Genomic DNA, 22,136 nt, shown 5'->3' on the forward strand with positions numbered 1-22,136 from the left:
CAGCTCTGTTCAAAACTCAGCCTGACACACGTTTTCTGTTCGAAGGGATGGCTCCGATTGCATTTCACATTGAGTTTTTGGGCAGATTCAAACCTAAACCACACGACTGTACTCTGAGCCCATGTGAACCAAAACCAAAGAAAGTTTTGCACCTCTCCTAACTTCGAGCTGCTTCGTCGGTGCATGGTAGTATTGCAGTGGTATTTATGGGATGCCTGGTATTTATTTGGTAGACTGGAATGGTAACATATCTAGGAGTGTCAAAGGGCATGCATAGTCCATTACTGACAACTGGTCCATTACCGACCACTTCTGTTTGTCTATGTAGCCATTCTTAATGATAATTTATTAATTGCCTAGATACCGTGCTGAACTCCTGTTGGCCTGTTAACAATACTTTAGAGAGATTAGACAGATTCTTTGGAAGCAACTTAACTTTAAATGCAAAGAGGAAAGACCCCTCCTGATCACTGCTCCATTCTAGCCTTTAGATAAGGGTCCGACTCAGAGGCATTGTATATTTAGCGATGGATGCAACAACACTGCAAACCTTCAGCCTGCAACTTTACAAGATGTTGAAGGGGGCCTCTCTGCCGTTCTCACTGACACACAGTTTTTAGCATCTGCAGAAGGCAGTTCATCCCCAGCACAGAAGCCATAACTCATCTCTGCGAGTGGCAGCGACAGTAATCTATTACTATCGTTTGACTGCTCCCTGGGCTAGCAGTAACTGATGCCTTTTCATGCGCATCTTGCAATCAAAATGGCTGATAATAGGAAACTGCGTCGTGAAATGAGTTCAAATCCCATGCAGCCTTGGTTGAGCGAGGGAAAGTTTGGATTGTAGACACGTCACGGCATGATTAGAAACTCCCTGTTGTCATCTTAAAGTGCCAATCGCTTGGGCATTTACCCCTTGTTGCTCTCGACAGGCAGAGGAGCAACAGGCCCTTTATGCGCTCGATATGGGGCTGGGGGAGGATGTCTTAAGGAGAGATTTTAGCTGTTGCCATAGTGATGTGGAGAGCTCAGCACCAAGATGGAAACCAGGCAGAGATGCAGATTTTGTACTGCCACTTGATCTCACACTCAGAATTCCCTCCCCGTCACAAAGATTGGCCATGCTGCCTTGAGGACTAGGAAGGCACAGGGTCCAAGGTAGGAGTTAATGGAGGGTGTGATGGGGTTGGTCCCAATGTGATGAGGATGAAGCTGTGTGCAAGAGACAGAGTCATGGCTGATGAGCTGCGGTCAGCTACAGATCCTGGGTTCAATTCCTGAGCAAACACTTGTCCCAACCCAGAGGAGTTAACCTCTTAGCCACGGGGTCACCTCTTTGATTCACGTTCTCAGACAGGAACATCGTGTTTGGAGACACATCCAAGAAGGTGATCTGAACTGGAGGAGCCAGAGTACAAATGAATGAAGTGTCCAGTGAGGCCACTGCCTGCGCAAACCCCCATGATGTGGCCTGCAGAGAAGCAGAATTTTAACTGCCGTTACCCTAATAGCTTCCTCCATGTGACCCACTCCAGACAGTTGTCCTGAGACCTTTGTGTCGGCCTTCGCTGAGCTCCTTGGTAGCTCTCCCTGGATGAATGGGCAAGGCCTGGGCTCAGGCAGTCACTCCCTGGGTTCCAACAAGGACACCTGGCCCCCACTATCAGCAGGTTTATAGGGAACTGCTTAGCTCATGAAGATGGTCAAAATTTGGAAGCCTCCAGTGATGTTCTGTCCCTCTCCTTCTCACTGCAGATTTCTGCCAGCTGATGAAGTGATTTATGAGCATTACACAGCCCCGGTTCCTGCCATAGAGGTCACTGAAGCAACAGAAATCAAGGTAAAGACAATCATCTCTTGTTGTTCAGAGCAAACCCAAGTGGGAGGCCAGCAATGGAGGAGGCTATGACCTTAGAGAGGAGGTTGTGATGTTTACTAGTGGGAGCTCACAGATAATCTAAGCCCAGCCTCTCTCAGCAGGATGTAAGAGCACCCAGGGCCGGCACAACCCATTAGGCAACCTAGGCGGTTGCCTAGGGCGCTACAATTTGGGGGGCGGTGACCGCGGCGGTATTTTGGCGGCGGGACCTTCCGCCGCCTCTGTGGGGGGCGGCATTTCGGGGCGGGACCTTCCGCTGCCTAGGGCGGCAGAAAAGCTGGCGGCGCTCCTGAGAGCACCAGTTTAAGTCTAATTCCCCTAGCAGGCATTGGATGGGCATGGGAATAGCACAAAACCACTCCAGTTTCAACAGGAGGCACTGTACTGAACGGGTGAGAAGGGGAAGCAGACTGCTAGCGTAGCTATAGCAGGAGTCACTGAAGGACGTTACGCAGGAGCACGGCTTCCAGCCCTGACTCCTGCCAGCATCAGCCAGACAGTTAACGGCAGAGGAGCTCTGCTAGCCGGGGTCCTGGTGCCTCCCCGATGGAGTCGTTTTTACAGGCACAGAATATAGCAAGCCAGGCTGTCCTAGGCCTCTGCTCAATGTCTGTTACCAAGGAAGCCCTAGATACTAGGGCCTTGGTATCCTGGCGTTGGGCTCCTTGATCCTTGGAGTTGATACTGCCCCTGCCCTAACCATCTTCTGGGGGACAATCAGTGATAGCAATAGACTGGAGGAGAAGATTGAGAGACCCCTGGCTGTGAGGGGGCGAGTGTATCTGAAAATTGCAATTGAGAGAGGATGAGGGGTCCCTGACAGGGGCTGCAGTAACTGGATAGCACATTAGGAGAGCAGCAGATGGAGGTTCAGGTCACAGGGTTCCGCTCCAGCACAAGGATTCTTACGCCGTGTTTCTTGGTCTGCAAAGCAAACCAGTGCTGGACTGACAACAGGGACCCCAGTACCGAGCTCTGGTGCCCCTTGATGGCAAGTCAGACTGGGTGGAAGCATCATGGTTGTTCATGAAGGTGGTGGAGTCTCACGGTGGGACAGACCAGGAGCAAGACTGCCCAATGGGTAGGGGCACCGGACGGGGAGTCAGGAAATGCGGCTTCCATTCCTGCTCTGCCACTGACCCACTGTGTAATGTTAGGCAAGTCACTTCACCGCTCAGGTTCCCCCGCTGCTTAAGGGGGACTTCATGATGATTGTGAACTGCCCAGAGCTGGATAGCTGAAGAGTGCCAGGCCTTAGCACAGAGCTCTCCCATAGCAGTCTGTAAACCCAAGGGGCGCATGCAACTGGTGCTCAGGGAGCCCTGTTCCCATCCGTTTGTGGAACTGTCCCATGCAGCTTCACAGGGACTGGTTTGCCTGCAGCTCCGTTTAAGGAAGTGTAAAGGTCGTGGTGTTATGGGGACAGGTGTTTTCTCATCCCAGTGCCCGCAGTGGCAGACAGATGCTAGGTGGGCCCTAGAAGAGCTCCTGAGCCCCGCCAGTCAGGGGAACAGGTTCTCAGAGCAGCTGAAGGGGTGCCAGGAAAGAGCAGCAGCACATGTCAGGGAAGCCACGGGGCCTCTGCCGTTCTGCTGGGCTAGGAGGAAGTCCTGAGAGGCAGCACAGCTCGGGTGGAGGGGAAGATGCGAGAGGCTCACACAGGAAATTCGAGGCACGGAACGAGCTCTCCGCTTCCCCTCCAGCCTCAAAAATAGAAAAAACAGAAGTGGTGGGGAGAGCAGTCGCGCTTCCGCGTCCTCACGCAGATACCCAGAGGGAGAGGGACGCAGGCGGAGCAGACGGCTGTGCTGCGGACTGGAGCATGCCCAGGTTTCACCGCCGCTCACCTGCTCTTGCACCCCGAAGTCCGTAGCCAGGTGGGGAGGCAGAGGGAGACTCCCCTGTATTTGCAGAGCCGATACCAGCTGTATCTGGCGCAAGCAGGTAAGTCGGCCCAGGCTGGACAGTGGTAAGAGGAGATGACTGCGAGGGAGCCTTTGGCCAGGGGCGTGTGCAGGCCGAGAGGTGCAGGAGGGTGGCTGGCTCCGGGCCAGGCGGGCGGAGGAGTGCCGTGCTCCGGGCGGTGGCATGCGGTAGCTCTCGGTGCTTGTGCTGTTCCATTCTGTTCTGTTTCTCTCGCTCAGGTCTGCTGGCCATGGGCAACCTGATAAAGGTATTGGGCAAAGATTTAGAAAACTGTCCTCATTTTTTCCTGGATTTTGAAAGTAAGTCCCGCGCTCAGGGGCGGGGGATTTCTGTGCCTGCTAGGAGGAAGAGCCGCTGCTCTCTAAAGAGGACAATACATTCACACACTGCAATGGGCTTGACGGACGGCCCTAGACACCTCTCTGTGTGAGGGCAGCCACGGCCAAATGAACAGTGGGGAACAGGTCCCTAGCTCGGGATGGGCTGGCACTGGCAGCTCCCATAGGTTAGGTTGGACAGGTGGACATAGGGCCGGCCTTACGGGTGGGCATCGTGGGCGACCACCATGATCGGGGGGGGTGCGTGCCAGGGTCAAGAGGCAAGGAGTGGGTGCAGACCTGGGGTGCGAGGCTGCAGAAGGGAGCTCGGGGCAATGGGGGGGGGGAGGGGAGGTTGCAGGGCCTAGGGGGATGGGTGGGGAGCCCAGGGAGGCGGCAGTGCTAGGGGCGATGGATGGGGGGCCAGAACAGGCAACAGGAGCCAGAGGCATGGGTGGGGAGCCTGGGGGAGGCAGCGGGAGCCAGGGAAGATGGGTTGGGAGCCTGGGGAGGGGGCCAGGGGGGATGGGTGGATAGGGAGCCAGAGGAGATGGGGGGATGGGTTGGGAGCCTGGGGAGGTGGCGGGGGCCATGGACAATGGGTGGGGAGCCCAGGGAGGCTGTGGGGGCCAGAGGGGATGGGGGGGATAGATGGGGAGGCTGTGGGCCCAGGGGTGATGGGGGGATGGGTTGGGAGCCTGGGGAGGTGGTGGGGACCATGGACGATGGGTGGGGAGCCCAGGGAGGCTGTGGGGGCCAGAGGGGATGGGGGGGATAGATGGGGAGGCTGTGGGCCCTGGGGTAATGGGTTGGGAGCCTGGGGAGGTGGCGGGGACCAGGGGAGATGGATTTTGAGCCTAGGGTGGCAGCGGGGACCAGAGGCGCCAAAATACAAGTTCGCCCAGGGCGCCATTTTCCCTAAGGCCGGCCCTGGGTGGCCACTGAGCAGGGGGGTGGGGTGGGGGCATTAAATAGACTCTCTCACACGTGAAACCACCATGTGATTTCCCTGCCGCCTGTCACATCCCATCTCCATCGCCAGCCGAGCCCAGGGAGGGAAATCTTAACCCTCTCCCCCCATCGAACGAGCAGCTCCGGGCTCACCCTGGAGACTCCGATGGCGAGCTCAGGGGCTCTCCTGGTTTTATCCTTAACAGGGGGAATTTCCTCCACGCTGGAGCACCCACTGCTCCCGGAGCAGAGAGGTCCCAGCCCATTGGCTCTCTATATTTATCCAGCACCCATGGCTCTGGGATCCAGGTGCTGAGACAGATTTGCTACGGAGCAAGGCTTCCCAGCTCCCTGGGCGCGCCATTGATGGCAGCAATGGAGGAGAAGTGACATTCCCCTGGAGGATATTTGGGAGAGAGAGGCCATTGCCCTTAACACTAGGATCTTAGCCCCAAACACGTTCTCCCGAGGCGGCTGCCTGGTCTGCCCCATGACCCCTGAATCCCCTTCTCTCCTCACAAGCCGGTAGGACTGGGACCGCTAATACACTTCCCAGCAGGCCGATAAGCCCCCAAAGAGCCCGTCTGCCTGTAACAGCCGGTCACATGCTGCCGAGGAAGGAGGAAGGAAGGATTTGTGCTGCCTCATTGTACCGCAGGCAACATCCAATGGCTTCGGGGAGCCAAACTCCCTCTGGCCCCAGCCCCTGGCGCTGGGTCAGGTCAGGGAGCAGCACAGCCAGAACTAAAACAGAGACTTGGCCACGCTGGGAAAGCCGCCCCCCTGCTAGCCGTGGGGTGAGAGGCCCCCGTGGTCAAAACTCCATAAGCTGCCCTGGTGCTCCCAAGGGGGCAGGGAAGGGAACAAGGAGGGGTGAGCTGAGCTCGGGGGGACAGGGAAGCAGAGACCCAAAGGGGAGAGAGCAGAGTGCCAGAGAGATGAAGCAGCCAGCCAGTGCGAAGGGAAGGGCCTGAGAGAGCCAGGAAAGGGCAGGAGGGAGCAGGAGGGACCGGGAATGTGGGGAGGGCGAAGGGAGGACTCAAAGCGGGGGTCACTCCTAAAATAACCCCCCTGCCTTTGACTAACCCCAGCAAGTCGGCGAGACAAGATCCCCTGTGGCTGCCCCTCCTCATCCACCCAGACAAGCAGCTCAGAGTCAGTGCTTAGGAAAACCCGAGGGGTGTAAAAATAGTGTCAGAGCAGCCCAGCTCACACGCTGCCTCCCGGCGGGGGCTGAGATGCGAGCGCTCTGTTCACCACACAGAGAGGCCTGGGGGGAGCCCAAAATAGTCCTCTGGCTCTGCAGCGTTGGGGAGGCCCTTGCAGCGGGAGGCTGGAGATGGGGCCAGGAGGGATGGCTCAGCCCTAAGGCCCCATTCAATGACCCTTCCTGGCTGTCACAAGAGCAATTCCCCCAGCAGGGCCCCGGGGAGTTCTTGACTGCAAGCAAGTCCGGAGACTCCCTTCCAAACCTGCTGCCAATTTGTCGCAGAGCCTGGCCCACTCCCCTGTTCTGTAACCAGGGCTGGACACGTCCAAAGCTTCAGTCTGGGTATGGGCCAGGCAGTGAAAGCCTCATCCCACGTTGCCTCCGGGTCCCCGGAGCCGGCTGTAATTGGGAGGCAGATGAATGTTCCACACTGCTCTGTAATTACCTCCCGGAGAGTCAAGGGGCAGGTGTTGGCTTTGGAGATGAAATGAGACGCAGCCCTGGGACCATTCCCCCTCCCCACCCTTCCTGGAGAACAGCGGCTCTCCCTCACTTTGCTTGTTCCTGTTGGTCACCACCCCCATCAGCCAACGCTCATCTCCATCTGGGGGCAGGAAGAGGCTGCTCATGGGGCTGGGAGCAGCTGCCGGGCCGCCCTCCCGCAAGCCACATCTGGCTGCAGTCGCCATCAAGATCTTGGGAGAGTCTCTAATGAACCTCAGCTCCTTCTAATTGAGCAGCACCGCTCGTTAATGTTAGAATTGCTGTGTGCTGCAAAGCCGTTGGGCACTACCGCCTTTTCCTCCCTTCGGCTCTTGCTTACGAAGAGCCAACAACTGGCACCTCTTACCTGAGGCCACAAAGATTCAGGAGTTACACAGCCGGCCAAAAACCTTGACGCTCTGATGCCTGAGGGGCTCTTCCTGCTGCCCAGATGTTGGCCCTCAAGCTAGTTCTCCCACTGCTTCCTTCCATGAACGCCACCTCACTACCCATCATATTTTTTTCCTCTTGTCTCTTCTCTTGCAGGTGTCACATGGGGAACCTTCTTAAAGTGTTGACTTATAACGACCTTGAACAAGGCCCTAATTTTTTCCTTGACTTTGAACGTGAGATGGGATTTTTATTTTATTTTATTTTCCGCTCCCCCTCCCCCCCACATTCATGTCATTTTAAGTTGTCGTCTCAGTTAATCTCCCATGGCATCGTACCCATTCCAGAAATTGTAGTGGTTTCCTTCCCACTCACCACCCCGCTTGGTCTCCCGTAGGCGATTTCCTTCTCAGGAAGCTGGTCTTACCAGATGTTGGGGGATTTAACAGGCTGGTTTCCAAAGGGGTGGCAGAAAGGGCTGTCAGGTCATTCGGGGTGTTGGTCGGGACATTTCAGGCCTGGAGAGGGGTTTAGCTCTCCATCCCTAGTGCCGGTCCCATCCCTGTAAGGATATCCCTCCCCTGTTGATTATAACCCAAAGCCACCTACAGAAGCTCAACCAGGCAGGTCCCAGCCAGAAGCTTGAATTCTTAACATTTACCTGCCACGTAAATCCTCTTAGGCCCACCCATTATTCCGGAGAGACAACATTAGTTAGCAGGGAGCTGTTCTCCCATGCCGTCAAGGCGATGGCGAGGAAGGACAGAGTGCAATCAGGCCAGAGAACTCTGCGGGGGAAGTGGGGCACGAAGGGATCTGACGGGCCCATTCAGGAGCAGTAAGATTGGGAGTTGAGTCCAGAGTCTGGCCCAGTCAGGAAAGAAGGGGCCCCATTTCCTCCTCACGCCAGTGTGATGCTGCTGTAGGTCCATTGACTCCTGATTTGCTATGGGATCAGAACCAAGCCCATGAAGGGGAGTCATATTCCAAGGCATCTCATTCCAATTGGGTTGTTCTCTCAGCAGGAGACGTTTCTTCCCTTTGGTTTGCTTTGTGTTGTTTCCTTTGCACACGTTTCTTTTCCGTTGAGAGCCTGCGTGTGTGACTAGATCAGTGGGGCGAGGAGAGCCAGGTCTCCAGAAGGTTCAGATCTGACTAGAGGACAGATGAGGCGTAGCACTAGCCGGGGGCCTGGCCCTACTGGTGGGAGGTTTTCTAATTCCCTTTAGCACGTCTCTCGTCGGCACTTTCTCCACAGACTTAGGCAGAGGAATCGCTCTGTCTGCCCTTGCGCCCCAGACAAGCCAGTGCGTTTCCCCGGGTCTAACACTGTTCAGGGACCGGCCGCCAAAGATCCCGCGCTCTCGCTGTCCGACGCACGCGCTGAAATGTTGCTTTTTTGGGGGGGTGATCCGATGCAGATGCTCAGCCCACAGAAGCCGAGACAGCTGTGTGGAACCAGGTCAACGCAGTGCTAGAGGAGGCACAGACAATCCTGGCTGAACTGCAGTCCTACACGGGGGCTGGCCTGGAGATTAGAGAGGTACAGCTCTGCAGCTCCTCCAGCCATCGGCCTGGGGACACGGGCACGGATTCAGGCACTAATGATGAGTTTGCCATCTTGGTTCCTTGCAGGCAATCCAAAACCCCAATGACCTCCAGCTACAGGAGAAGGCCTGGAACGCAGTGTGCCCTCTAGTGGCAAAGCTGAAACGCTTCTATGAGTTCTCTCTTCGACTGGGTGAGCCCAAACTCCGCTAATAACGCAATCTCCATTCCCGTCCCCCAAGCGTGCAGGTGTCGGCACAAAACTGCTGCCCTCAGCCCACATCCAGCTCTCTGCCCCTCCCCGCCCTGCACGTCACTCCAAACTCTATCACCGGGCCGCATCCACCTGTCCTTTATTCAGAACAACCAGCACGTGGCCTCGGCAAGGCCTGCAGCATTTGGCCTTGGGCTTCAGAGGGGAGGATGGTCTCATAGTTAAGGCTCAGGAGTTCAAGTCCTGATGCTGCCACTGTCTTGCGTGTCTAAGGCAAGTCATTGTGCCACTCTGTGCCTCCGTTTAGACTTGAAATGAGATGAAGGTTTCTAACCATCAGAGGAGTGAAGTTCTGGAACAGCCTTCCAAGGGAAGCCGTGGGGGCAAAAGACATCTCTAGCTTCAAGACTAAGCTTGAGAAGTTTATGGAGGGGATGGTATGATGGGATAGTCTAATTTTGGCAATTCATTGATCTTTGACTATTAGCGGTAAATATGCCCAATGGGCTGTGATGGGATGTTAGATGGGGTGGGATCTGAGTTACTACAGACAGGGCCGGCTCCAGGGGTTTGGCTGCCCCAAGCAGCCAAAAAAAAAAAAAAAAAGCCGCGATCGCAATCTGCGGCGGCAATTCGGCGGGAGGTCCTTCGCTCTGAGCGGGAGTGAGGGACCGTCCGCCAAATTGCTGCCGAATAGCTGGACGTGCCACCCCTCTCCGGAGCGGCCGCCCCAAGCACCTGCTTGCCAGGCTGGTGCCTGGAGCTGGCCCTGACTACAGAGAATTCTTTCCTGGGTGTCTGGCTGGTGAGTCTTGCCCACATGCTCAGGGTTTAGCTGATCGCCATATTTGGGGTTGGGAAGGAATTTTCCTCCAAGGCAGATTGGCAGAGGCCCTGGGGGGTTTTCACCTTCCTCTGCAGCGTGGGGCACGGGTCACTTGCTGGCGGATTCTCTGCACCTTGAAGTCTTTAAACCACAATTTGAGGACTTCAGTCGCTCAGACATAGGTCAGGGGTTTGTTGCGGGAGTGGGTGGGTGAGAGTCTGTGGCCTGCGTTGTGCAGGAGGTCAGACTAGACGATCGTAATGGTCCCTTCTGACCTTAACGTCTCGCTCACAGGGGTGGGGAGATGGAGAGGCTAGATTCACCCATAGTTGAAAAATGGATTGGCTAAAAGGGGCTGAAGAGGACACAACAGATCAGATTATCAGCTCTGTTCCAGTGACCTCAGGTGACTGGGTGGCTGAAATAGGCTGGCTCCCTTCCTTCACTGAGCCATCTGGGGGCTGCTCACCTCTGGAATGAGATCACGAGGATTCACCCAGGAAATAACCCCGCTGTTAAACGAGATTTGCTTCCGACAGCTTGCAGGGAGGGGAAACACCGTTGGTGTGTGTCCCTGAGTCAGGAGAGGTAGAAAAGCCCCTGAGTGCGGGAGATGGGGAGGTTATATCCCAGAACCTGCAGTTAAGTCTGCTGATTTTGAGAGTTTTATCCACTCTTCTTTCAACCATCTCTTGGAAAGCTGGCCCCCAGTTTAACAGATCCAGATCTAGGACCCATACTGGGGAGGGAGCTGGAGGGGTTAAGCCTGGAGCGCTGGTAATCGCTTTGTGTTCGCACGGTGACATGACACCCTGCAATGCATCATTTTTCTCCCCTTCCGCTCCCAGAGAACGCTCTGCGCAGCTTGCTGGAAGCTCTGACTAGCCCGCCCTATGCCCCGACTCAGCACCTGGAGAGAGAACAAGCCCTAGCAAAGCAGTTTGCAGAAATCCTACACTTCACCCTCAGCTTCGACGAGTTCAAGGTAGGGAAGCTTTGCGGGTCCGACTGGAGACGGAACACGGGAGCTTAGAAACTCGCCTTTCCCAGGGACGGTCGGTTGGTAGAGAGTCAATGCTGCACGACGCATTAACAACTCAAATCAAGCCATGCTGTTCAGGGAGTCAATATTCCCTGGCATGTTCCTCCTTGTAATGCTGAGTCGTGACTTGGTGAATTAGCTCTGCTTTAGTTGACATGCAAGCGTCAACCAAACGAACCGTTCGTTAGACAAACAGGCAGTGGAGCTAGCCTATATTAGGTCCTCTGGACCATTCCCGCCAATCGCCGCTGGGGTATCATCCCTTACGCTAGATTTTGAGAGTTTTATCCACTCCTCTTTCAACCATCTCTTGGAAAGCTGGCCCCCAGTTTAACAGATCCAGATCTAGGACCCATTCTGCCCTATGGGAGCAGTACCAAGAGCAGTTGATCAAACCTCCAATCTTCTCTGTCCATGTTTGCTGCAGATGACCAACCCTGCCATCCAGAACGATTTTAGCTACTACAGAAGAACCCTCAGCCGAAATCGCATTAACAATTTACAGGTAAGAGGTTGGTCCCCCTCCCACAGGGTTTGAGTTCCACTGTCAGAGCAGTGTGGGGGATGAAGCCTAGCATGGTATGAGCATGGATATGGAGGTCTTCTTAGCCTTGCTAGCCCAGGTTAACACTGGGTAAAAAGCTTTGGGGGTGAACTATGCATAAACTGCTAGAAAAGTAAGATGAGAGATTCTTGCAGAGGCAGTGGTTGTCACTCGATGCTCTACCAGATGGTTGGCAGAACTAAACATCTCGAGGACCAAGCAGTGGAGGACACAGGCAGTGGGTGGGCCTCTCATAAAGCGATGCGCAGAATGAACTGGAGGACGGCTGAGTTAGGTCCCCTCACCCCCCTGCAGCACCAGCAAGGCTTGGGGTGAGCAAACCTGAAGCCGGTCTGGGTTGAGCCCCCAAGTTCAGCAAACCCAGACCTGAACTGGGAGGTGTGAGCTGGTGAGATTATAGTCTGGATCTGTTCAGCACATTCCAACAGGGCAGATTAGGCTGGGCTCAGACATGTTCAGCATTTGCCCAGTCCAGTTGGGATTAACGTGAGCAAGCCGTCTTTCACATCTCATGTCCTGCAGTTGGATGCCGAGAGTGATGTTAACAATGAAATGGCCAACAGGATGTCTCTCTTCTACGCAGAGGCCACGCCTATGCTTAAAACTCTAAGCAACGCCACAACCAAGTTTGTTTCAGAGGTGAGTGAGCCCCAAAGACAGAAAGAGAAACCAAAAACTGGGAGAGGGGGGGCCGGAGGAGAGAAATATAAACAATAGCCTAGATGTACCTGTTGGGTAAACCAGTGAGACTCCATTGAAGTCAATCAAGCTGTGCCCAGCAGAATATTTGGCACAAAGATTCACCATGAGAGAAAATAGGATGCGAGCTTTGGAAAGATTCCTCCACGAATTCAGCACATTTCCAACATCCCTGGTCATGGACGTCCTGCGTCATAAGAAACAGGTGTGTCTAAGCCACAGGCATGGGGAGCTGTCCATTAGCAGCATAGGCAGGGGAGTTTATAGAGGGAGACCAACTGGAAAGGGGTTGGGGAAATAGCAATACGATGAAGTGATTCAGTTCCTAACTGACGCCTCCTCTCCAGCGAGGGGCACACAGGACCAGGAGGCAAATCTAGTGTCTCTCTTGGTCTCTCCTTTCAGAACAAGACCCTCCCCATTGAGGACACAACTGACTGTCTAAGCACCATGGCCTGTGTCTGCAGGGTGATGCTGGAGACGCCGTGAGTATTTCATCCTGGCCCGTGTGCCTAGGCACGGAATCCAGGCTGGCAGATGGCTTCTAAAATCACAGGCCAGCAGGAAGCCAAGGGATGGAATTCAAGCAATGTACACGGGACTAAGCGGTCACCCTTTCAGGAGTGAATCCATGAGTGCTGAGCGCTGAGAGATCCTTGCAGGTCCCCAAGCCCAGCTTTTAAACACGTATAGGCACCCATATAGCAGGGGCATGTACAGGTAGAAGCTCTCCCACCTGTGACTCCCCCCCCCCCCCCCCCATGGGACGCTCTCTCATCTCCCTTCACTTGCCAGCAGCAATAAGGACACTGAGTCAGACCCTGCCAGACTTCCCTCTGCTTGTCACTTTGACCCCTCTCTTGATTTCAGGGAATACAGGAGCCGGTTCACCAACACCGAGACCCTTCTCTTCTGCATGCGAGTGATGGTTGGAGTCATTATCCTCTACGATCACGTTCACCCCGTGGGGGCTTTCGCAAAGACCTCCAAAATCGATGTGAGTGACACCTTGGTCTCAATAGATGGCGCACTGCCCAGCAAAGGGGCACTAAAAAAAATCATGAGGGAGTGAAGCCATCTGAACTGGGGAGTGCTATGGGGCCTACAGGCATAGGTTTGGTGGTTAGCAGGAGCTGTCCTGCTAGCCACCTCCTGCCTCAGGGCAGAGTGAGAAAGAAGACACTTAACTTCCACCCAGGTTCTATTGGTTCTTCTGGGCTGGATGATCCCATCACAAGTAGCCGAGCAAGAATCGCTCCTGCTCTCCTATCTCTGAGCAATGAGGTCTTGGTCAGCATGAAATACGCAAGGGGTGACGTCCTGCAGAGTCAAGCTTAGTAAAGCACTTACTGGCCAGCCTGGGGTAGCGGCTCACTTTTGGCTTTCCTGGCTGCCCAAAGACCATGAGTCCTACCACAGCTAGATTCCCATCTGCAGTAACGCACACGAGACACACCCCAGGACAGGGGACTCCATGCACCGCACTGGTCCACTGGAGCAGCTGGCAGGCAGCTGACAGACACAGCAGTCAGCCTAGAACGCAGTGCGGGCCGGGGACAAATCCCAATCCAGGATTTTATGAATAAGGTAGGAAGGAAGCAATGGAGATAAATAGATGGATGGAGGAAGAAACTAAGCCCTGTCTCAAGACTAAACATTTCCCACCACTGGATGCAGCTCCACTGGGGATAGCACCGGTGAGAAATCTAGAGATGGTCAGTGGCTGGTGTTTTAACACTTCTCAGAGGAGGTCTTAGAAGACATTGTGGTTAATACACCAGGGGCCTTGTCTACACTGGAGTTCCCACCACTGCAGTGCTGCAACCAGTAGCAGCAGCAGCGGTGGGACATTTTAAGAAACAGAGGGTATGTCTACACAGCAAATGAAGGTGTGATTTCAGTGCTTTAATCTGCTCGGCAGGGGATCCTGGGTACGCATTCAGGTTGCTGGCCCATCATGTCTTCCCTGCTGTTGTTAACCGCGCTAGCTAGACTGAGGCAAAGGTGCTTGTGCCTACCTACGCTACAATCACCCCTTCGTCTGCTGGGTGGAGACAAAGCCAAAAAGGAGAGGGACAGAGAAGCCAAGACACAGCTGGGAAGTGTGAGGGGAAGCGCGGGCTAAGAGAGCACACTCATTCCTTCCTCGGGAGGCGTGGGTAAGGGAGCTGCTGGTCCCTGCTCCCCCCTGCCACGTGCTCTTTTCAGTTGAGCGCTGACCCGCCTGGCTCTTTCTTTTTAATCCTGGTAGATGAAAGGATGCATCAAAGTCTTGAAAGATCAGCCTTCAACCAGCACAGAGGGGCTCCTGAACGCACTGAGGTATGTACAGCTCTGTCCTCCCGCACCAACGGCTGCCTTTGCATGTTCCGCGCTGAGAATGGGGGTGGGGGCGAAACAGGAGCTGTGGTCACATGAGCTGCCTTTCCTGTCCTTCTTCACTGCTGAAAAGCCTCAAGATTCTCCTTCCCCCTCCGAGCCAGCTCAGATCGCAATCGAGGGCAGGGACGAGCTGCTCAGGTTGGGCGCCAGTTCCCAGTGGAAACACGTCCAGGTTGCAGAAACAGCATCACTAATTGGAGCCGTAATGCTGAGAAGGTGGAAATTCCACCGTGCTGACAGGGATTTTAGCAACTGTATCCGAGAGAGACAGAGACAGAGAGACGAGATTTTCACGGCTAGCTGGGGAATGTCAATGAGAGTCGTAGGTCTTTGGTGACATCTACACAGCCAATGAAAGTGTGATCGTAGTGCAGGTTGGCATACCTAGCGAATGTAGCTGGTGCAGGGAACCGTGGTCATGAAGACCTGGTGACAGAGGCTTGCTGACCCCAGTACAAGCCTGCTGGTGACTCTGGGTACATCCTGAGGTTGCTGGCCAGTGTCTGCGCTGCTGTGTCTTCACTGCTATTGTTGCCCGCGCTAGCTAGGTTAAAATGAGTGTGGACATGCGACCCATGCTACAATCACAGCTTCACTTGCTGAGTGGGCATATTCAAAATCCCCCTGTCAGCTCTGATAAATCGTGTGTGTGTGTACAGAGAGTGTATTTGATCTAGCAGAGAACGGTCTAACAGGGTGGTGATGGATTCTCCATCACTGACCATTTTAAAATCAAGATTGGATGTTTTTCTAGAAGATCCACTCTAGGAATTATTTTGGAGGAGTTCTCTGGCCTGCACTAGACAAGAGGTCAAAGCAGATGATCTCTCTCTCTCTCTCTCTCACACACACACACACACACACACACACACTTCTTTGTGAATTACTATAAAGTCCGCTCTTTCTGACTGTTTTGGTGAGAGAGGCTCGTCTGCCCCATCTCCTCCCTTGCTGACCAAGAAAGGCTGCTGAGAACTCTCTTCTCGAAAACACTTGCACAGACTAGAGCTCAAAGCCTCCAGGCCGGTGGGGGCAGTCCGTGTACCGTTAGGGCAGCATGCGCGTTTCCGCGGCGGCGGCAATTTGGCGGCAGCTTCTGTCTTCAGCCGGAAGACAGAAGCCGCCGAATTGCCGCCGCGAGCAGCTGAACATAGAAGCTGCCGCCGAATTGCCACCGCAGCGGAAATGTGTGTGCTGCCCTAACGGCACACGGAATGCCCCCGCCGTTCATGGCGGCAATTTGGTGCGCTGCTTGGGGCGGCAAAAACACACGGACTGCCGCCCCTCGCAGATTGCCGCCCCAAGCACCTGCTTGGAATGCTGGTGCCTGGAGCCGGCCCTGATCTTAGCTAAGGCCCCCAGGCACTGCAGGAATACACATAGTAATCATGCTTTCAAGTCCCTGAGTCAACCAGTGCAAAAATTGTGTTTCTGGTCCGCGACCATGGCTCTCTCTGAGGCACTGATCAAAAATGCATGAGACTAGAACTCTTGGTTCCAGGTCCACCGGGCTCCCTTTTGAGTGTCAGCTGTAGCACACCCCCAGAGGTGTTCTCCCATAGATGTTTAGGTTGATCTCAGCTATGATCTGCTCCCATTAGATAGAGCCTTCGGAGTGCTGGTCTCCGGCGTATTTGAATCTGGTGTCCGATGCAGCTGGCTGCTGGCCTCGTGTCTGGGGAAAGGGTCAGGGTTCAGATGTGCTTCGAAGCGCATCTCTTGAGGCTGGACTCGGTGTTCTACAGTACATTTCCCATCCCTTGGATTCCACCCCTTGTCACACACACGTTCGCAGTCTACATCCCACTTCACAAGATAAATGACTCCTCCATAGGGGCATCAGTCCTACCTTGCGTGGTAAATTCCCACTTCTGTTTCCTGTCTGTGCCTTGCCGTTCCCTTCTCTGTCCTGAGCGTTCACTCTTCAGAGGTTTCCTGGTGGGACAGGATTAAAACGTGGAGTCAGCGTAAACACCACAATGTGAACGGAGGCACCCCGCGGTGCTGTGACTCGCCGTGCGGCCGGGGGCGAGGCACAGCACCGCGGGGTGCCTCCGTTCATCCATGAAACGGGGCTGGCATTGCCTAGCAGCATCGTTCTTATCCTTCTCTGCCCAATGGGGACACTCCACCGGTGACACAGGGAGGGTAAGGGCTGGAGTTCAGAGGTGCTGAGCGCCGACAGCTGCGACTGACATCGAATGAGGTGCCCAGCACCTGCCACAACAAAGCCTTAAACACCTTGCTTAAGGCCACACGGCGAGTTCCTGGCAGAGCCAGCGTCAGAATCTAGCAATTACCGCTCCAGTCCTGTGCTCGGACCACCAGCTCATTGTGCTGCTTCAAGGACACACTTATTTATGGGGGAGGGGGGTCATGAGGCTTAATGGCTTGAAAAGCACCACGTGGACTCGTCAGGGGCATAACCCCCCTCCTCCGTTTGCAGGTACACCACCCGGCACCTCAACGACGACACCACATCCAAGCAGATCCGGGCCCTGCTGCAGTGAGCGCCTCGAGAGCGGTGTGTGTGTGTGTGGGGGGGGTCTGTCCGGCTGGGGCCTGGAGGCTTCACTTAGAACTGTCAGCGGAAAATTTTAAATGTTGCCATGTTGCTATAAATAACCATGATCATATTCCTCATTTTGTAAAGAAAGGGAAAAAGTTTTTAAAAAATAAAAATACAGAAATACAAGAACAAACTAAGCAGCCCACAAATCCGCCCTCCCCAACGTGTTCCCCCCTCCCGCCTCCCTCCAAAAAAGATCAGTGTCCAACTCTGGCAGGCTGTGTGTCACCCACTCCGTGCGTCTCCGTTCCCCCCGCCCCCCATCAGTGGTGCAGTGACATGCCCAGTTCTTAGCCTGCCTGAGCTTGGGGTGGGGGCTAGGGGATGGAAGCCTGGGAGCAGGGGGGCGTCCCATGGTTCCCACAGGGGTACAATGTAGGGTCACTTTATCTGGACTACGCCCCCCAAGTGCGAAGGGAGGGGTCCAGGGCAGGGCCGGCACGAAGCCGCCCCTCCTGACAGATGTAAATAATGTGCGTGAATCACTCCAAGGGTCCGGCTGTGACCATGATGATGATGAAGAAGAAAAAGGGCATCATCTTTAAATCCTCCCGCACTGAGTCCATTGAAAATAGCTCAGTGGCACCTTTTAGATTTTTAATATAAAACAATTAAAATCCACTCACCTGTTATTTTGTACATTTTTGTGTGAAATAAAATAACATTTAATCTGTTTATTGCCCGACTGGCACCATCTCTGTTACTTGGCCTCGCCGGGGCTTGCTCTACAGGGGGAAGGGGTCACCGGCAGCTATGGTGACCAGACAGCAAATGTGAAAAATCAGGACGGGGATGGGGGGTAATAGGAGCCTATATAAGAAAAAAAAAACCCAAAATCGGGACTGTCCCTATAAAATTGGGACATCTGGTCACCCTACCAGCAACCCCCCTGCAATCAGCTGTCAATCACCCCCTGGGCAGGCTGGGCCTGGAGAGGCCACCCCCCAGTCACTGCTTCCCCTACGTTATAGCAGTGCCAGCCCGGGCTCTAAAAAGATCCACCAATATTTCGTCCCCTTTCACTGCAAAATGTTGAGGGCTCCCAACAGCCTCTTCCTCCTGGACTTGACCCTCTTTCTCCCCTCTCCCGGGCAGAGATGCACTGTCTTCCTCCTGCCAGAGTCCTTGATCTTCCTCCGAAGTGTGGCAACCTGACCCCTTCCACCTGGGCCGCTGCCTTCCTGCCGCAGCCGGGAGCCCTTGGACATTGGGGGCCAAGGATCCAGCACTCTGGCCTGAGTCCACTCCTGAGTCCAGCTGGCAAAGGCTGCCACCGGCCCTGCAGCAGCGCTGGCGACGGCCAGAGTCGCTCTGGTGACCTGCAGCGTGGGGAGCTGGGAGCGGTGCCTGTTTGCAGCCAGGGGAATCAAACTGGACCAGCGCCACTGATCCCATTGGCTCACTGAGGTTGCCCGGCTCATTTCAGCCGGTGTTTGTGCTGCGTCTCTTGTCCAGCAGGTGGCCCCACGACACTATCAGAAGCTGGCTGTTAACTGCATCTCTGCCCAGAGCCCCAGTGCCCAGCCCCAAGCCCAGATCCCATGGCCAGGCTCGGTCTCAGCAGCGCCAGAGGAATCCAAACCCTGGGAGCACCCGATGAGACGCAGCTGCCAGAGCTGAGGCCGTCAATTCTCTGCGCACGTTTGCATTAAAGCAGCAGAAGAACAGGCCTGCCGTTAGGATGGGGCCGTTCCCGGGACGCGGTACCAGCCATGGGGGAATGGTGCGGGAGTGACGAATGGGAAGGAATTTCCACCCCCCAGTCAGCGGCGGCCCAGTGAGAATCAGCGAGCTCAGGGCAGGCCGAAGGCCACGCCAGGCCTGGGAGCTGCCCCAGCTCCCATCAGCTCCGAGCCAGGGCACCACGCTACAGCCCAGCGCCCCTCAGAGGCCCCCCGGGGACACTCCTCGCCTGGGCGCTGGTTGAAATGGAACCTGCCCCATCGTTTCTGGATGTACGGCCGGGCCCGGGGGAGGGGGCGGGGGGGATCAGGGTTTGTATCGACTTCAGCCCCCACCCCATTTATCTTTCCGGCCCAGGCACCAGACTCCCAGTCATTGCACTGGGGCACCCGTCTCCCCCAGCCCCCAGGACCGTGCCCCTCCCACCTGTCCCCCCCGCTTTCAGCTCCTGCCTCTCTGCCGAGGACTCCCGCCTTGACCTCTTTGGTCTCTTCCTCAGCTGCCTTTCCGGTACCTCAGGCAGGACATCCCGCCATGATCCATCAGCTCCAATTAATCCCAACCACTCCCCCACTCTTCTCGATCACAGGCGACAACGTGCTAGCCCTGTCACCAGGCTCACAACAGCCTTGGGGGCACCCCGCCCCCCACAAGCTCCTCCATGCAGGGTCTCCTCCCCACTCCCACTGCTAATCCCCCACCCCCAGGCCTCGCTCCTCTCCACTGCAGCAGGCCCTGCCATGCCTGTCTCCGTCCTCCACCGCCAGCCCAGCCACATCCCCCTGCCCTCCTCAAGAGCCCCTGGCTCCAGTGTCACCCCCTCCCCATCCCCTGTTTTGGAGCCTCTGCTGCTACCTGCATCTCAGCTCCAGCTCCTCCTCCCGGGCCCTCCGCTCTGCCCCTCTGGGCTCCACGCCACCCCGGGCCTGCACAGCCTCCCCTTTGCATCCCCCCCCCACACACACTTTCCCTAGCTGATCGCCCCCCGCACACACGGCTCAACGCCAGGCGGAAAGGCACTGATAAAACTGTACACAGCAAGACAGGCCAGCTGAACCCAGAAACCCTCTCTGGAGCGTTTCCCCCCTCGCTCTGCCAGTGCCCATCGGGGTATCCACCCCACCTCCACTGCACACTCCTCGGGGCTGCAAACTTGTCTTATGCAGCGAAAGCGTCACCCAGCAAACTAAGCACTTTGCAAAATTGAAAAGAAGTGGGGGGGGGGGGAGGGGGGCGGCCTTAAAACGAACATTATTTATCAAATCACCAGTCCTGTGTTTGGGACACTGAAATGCTTTGCCAAGGGCCCTGTCCTACAACACAGGCCCAAGCAGAGCTCCCATTGGCTACAAGGGGAACATCACGGGCATCAGCAGCGCAGGATCGGGCCCAGACTTCACCCTTTGGTGGGTTTGTTTGCTAGGTGGACCCAGCGCCTTGCGCCAGCTGCTGCAAAGACAGCGAACGGCACCGGACTCCAGGAAATAAGAAGCCATCTGTGGGTTATGTTAAACACGAAGTCCCTAATGGAAGGAAAAAATAAAAGCAAATAACCAACCACATAGGCCTGGAAGGAGGGATCTAGTGGTTAGAGCAAAGGCCTGGGAATCCTAGGTGCTAAGCCCTCGGACACCTTGGAGAAGCTGCAGCTACTCCGCACCTAGGTTTTCCCCTTATTGCTTGGGGCGTGTAAGTAGCTAAGGACCTCCTACACTTTCAGAGGTGACTAGAGATTTGGGGTGCTCAAGACACCCAAGAGGGGCCTGATATGCAGGGTGAGGGGGCGCTGCATTTTCTGGCAATCTGGGCCCTTTGATGGTGTCTCATGCTAGGGCCCCCCAAAACCACCTGTCTCTTGAAAATTCAGTCATGTTTGTAACAGGGTGCTCTGACAGCCGCAGGGACCAAGTCTTGGGTGCAGGGAAACACAGCTGAGCCCTGCCCACGCCCTGCCACCCCTGCTGCACAGACCAACCGTGGGCAGCAGGTGCTGGCGGCTTTCCCAGGGACCCTGCCGCCAAATCTCCCTCAGTCACCGAGCGGCTCCTCTCCCAACCGCCACTCTCGCGCCGCAGGGCAAGAGTCCAAATTCCAAGAGGTTTTTCATTGTGAAAAAGGCCTTCCCCCGGCCAGTTTTGCCGCTAAGCCCCAGAGCCTTTCCCGCCGGGGCGCTCAGATTACCTCCCTCCCCCGCCCGCCTGATCAGAGCAATCCAAACCGGCGCCAACTGCAGCTCTCACTCCCTTTGGCAACCTTCTGACTCCTCTGCCATGCACGAGCTGTTGGCAAGAGCCTTTCTTCTCAGGCCCTCCAGCTTCCCTGGCTGCGTTCCTCTGGGGGGCTGGAATAAACAGCACATCCTCCCGCCCCACAGCCCTGACCCCCACCGTGTGCCATTCCCTCTGCATCACTTCAGCCACCTCTCCACTGCAGGGACTAATGGCCAGAGCCAGGAGTCGTGGGCACTGGTCCTCAGGCATGTCACGGCATGTCTCTGTGGCTCAGCTTCTCCATCAGAAAAATGGGGACCCCGGTGCTCACCTACCTTTGTAAAGTGCTTGGAGATCCCCAGGTGAAAGAATCCAACAAAGGAGGGGCTCTGACCCGAAGGGCGTCCCGTGGGCCAACTCACGGACTGCGGCTGGCGCTCTCAGACCGAGCGGGTGGCTCCTGAATCCACAGAGGTCTGATTTCCAAAGGCGCGAACTTCCTGCAGCCCCCGGGACTGTGCTGGGGGTTAGGGGCGTTCAGCAGCTCTGCAGGCCACGGATGAGCCTAGCCTTAAGTGTAGGCTCCCAGGTTTGAAACATTTGGCCTCTTTTTGTGGCTCATTAAAGAACGTCACAGACCTCGCAAGCGGCGTATTTCCCCCGGGAGCTAGAATCGGACCTTGGAACGGCTCAGAAGCTACTGTCCCGTTCTCCAGTAGCTCAGAGTGCTTCAAGACAGACCCGATTGCACAGAAAACATCAAAAAACCGCGAGTTGAGTGGAACCGAAGCAGACAGCAGCTCAATAGCTTGGAGAAGTGTGAACTGCCCCAGTCATCTCCATGATGTTAACTCAGACAGCCAGGCAATGATGCCACTGTTAACCATTTCATTGCTCGTGTGAGGAAGGGGTGGGAGGGTCACCGAGTGGCCCGATTCACCCCAACTGACACCTCCTTTTCGTGGGCGGCATGTGGGAAGTGCCACCCCACTGATTTTCCCAGTCGAGAAGCAGCCCAGCCCAGGGTCATTCTCAGCAGGAGGGTTATGGACTGTTTCAAGCCGCACGTGGCTAAGCAAAGTCTCCCTCTGGAGACAGGGAAGGGGAACTGCCTCCCCTGCCCCTCCACGTCAGGCAGCTGCTAGCGACCCCTTAGGAATCGCAGCTACAGCTGGGCGGGATGTCCACGAATCCCAGCAAATCTCTGCCTGCCCAGCCCAGGTTTCTCACTGACACCCTGCG

General features: G+C 55.6%; 1 protein-coding gene across 3 annotated transcripts; it reads left to right on the forward strand.

Annotated features, from left to right (window-relative positions):
* The first annotated feature begins 3,636 nt into the window (after nt 1-3,636).
* LOC135893787 (CYFIP-related Rac1 interactor A-like) lies at nt 3,637-17,078 on the forward strand. 3 transcript variants are annotated; one of them, XM_065421729.1, is made up of 11 exons: nt 3,637-3,823; nt 4,024-4,104; nt 8,578-8,699; nt 8,792-8,897; nt 10,593-10,729; nt 11,214-11,291; nt 11,874-11,990; nt 12,456-12,535; nt 12,921-13,047; nt 14,302-14,372; nt 16,879-17,078. In XM_065421729.1, exons 2-11 carry the CDS (start codon nt 4,035-4,037, stop codon nt 16,940-16,942), a joined length of 972 nt encoding a protein of 323 aa, XP_065277801.1. In that variant the 5' UTR covers nt 3,637-3,823; nt 4,024-4,034; the 3' UTR covers nt 16,943-17,078. The 3 variants fall into 3 exon arrangements, with proteins under 3 accessions (XP_065277801.1, XP_065277799.1, XP_065277800.1); XM_065421727.1 differs by lacking the exon at nt 4,024-4,104 and adding an exon at nt 7,313-7,392 and having other exon boundaries at nt 3,738-3,823; XM_065421728.1 differs by lacking the exon at nt 3,637-3,823 and adding an exon at nt 7,313-7,392 and having other exon boundaries at nt 4,086-4,104.
* Nucleotides 17,079-22,136: the final 5,058 nt, after the last annotated feature.

The sequence above is a fragment of the Emys orbicularis genome, chromosome 23 (genome assembly GCF_028017835.1).
Source record: "Emys orbicularis isolate rEmyOrb1 chromosome 23, rEmyOrb1.hap1, whole genome shotgun sequence".
Classification (NCBI taxonomy): Eukaryota; Metazoa; Chordata; order Testudines; family Emydidae; genus Emys; species Emys orbicularis.

What these genes read in the sequence shown, in the direction of transcription:
- LOC135893787 (XM_065421727.1), top strand. Translation starts at nt 7,320, where the DNA reads ATGGGGAACCTTCTTAAAGTGTTGACTTATAACGACCTTGAACAAGGC. An exon ending in CTGGCCTGGAGATTAGAGAG is followed by an intron (nt 8,700 to 8,791) that starts GTACAGCTCTGC and finishes GGTTCCTTGCAG; the next exon opens with GCAATCCAAAACCCCAATGA. An exon ending in CAAAGACCTCCAAAATCGAT is followed by an intron (nt 13,048 to 14,301) that starts GTGAGTGACACC and finishes TAATCCTGGTAG; the next exon opens with ATGAAAGGATGCATCAAAGT.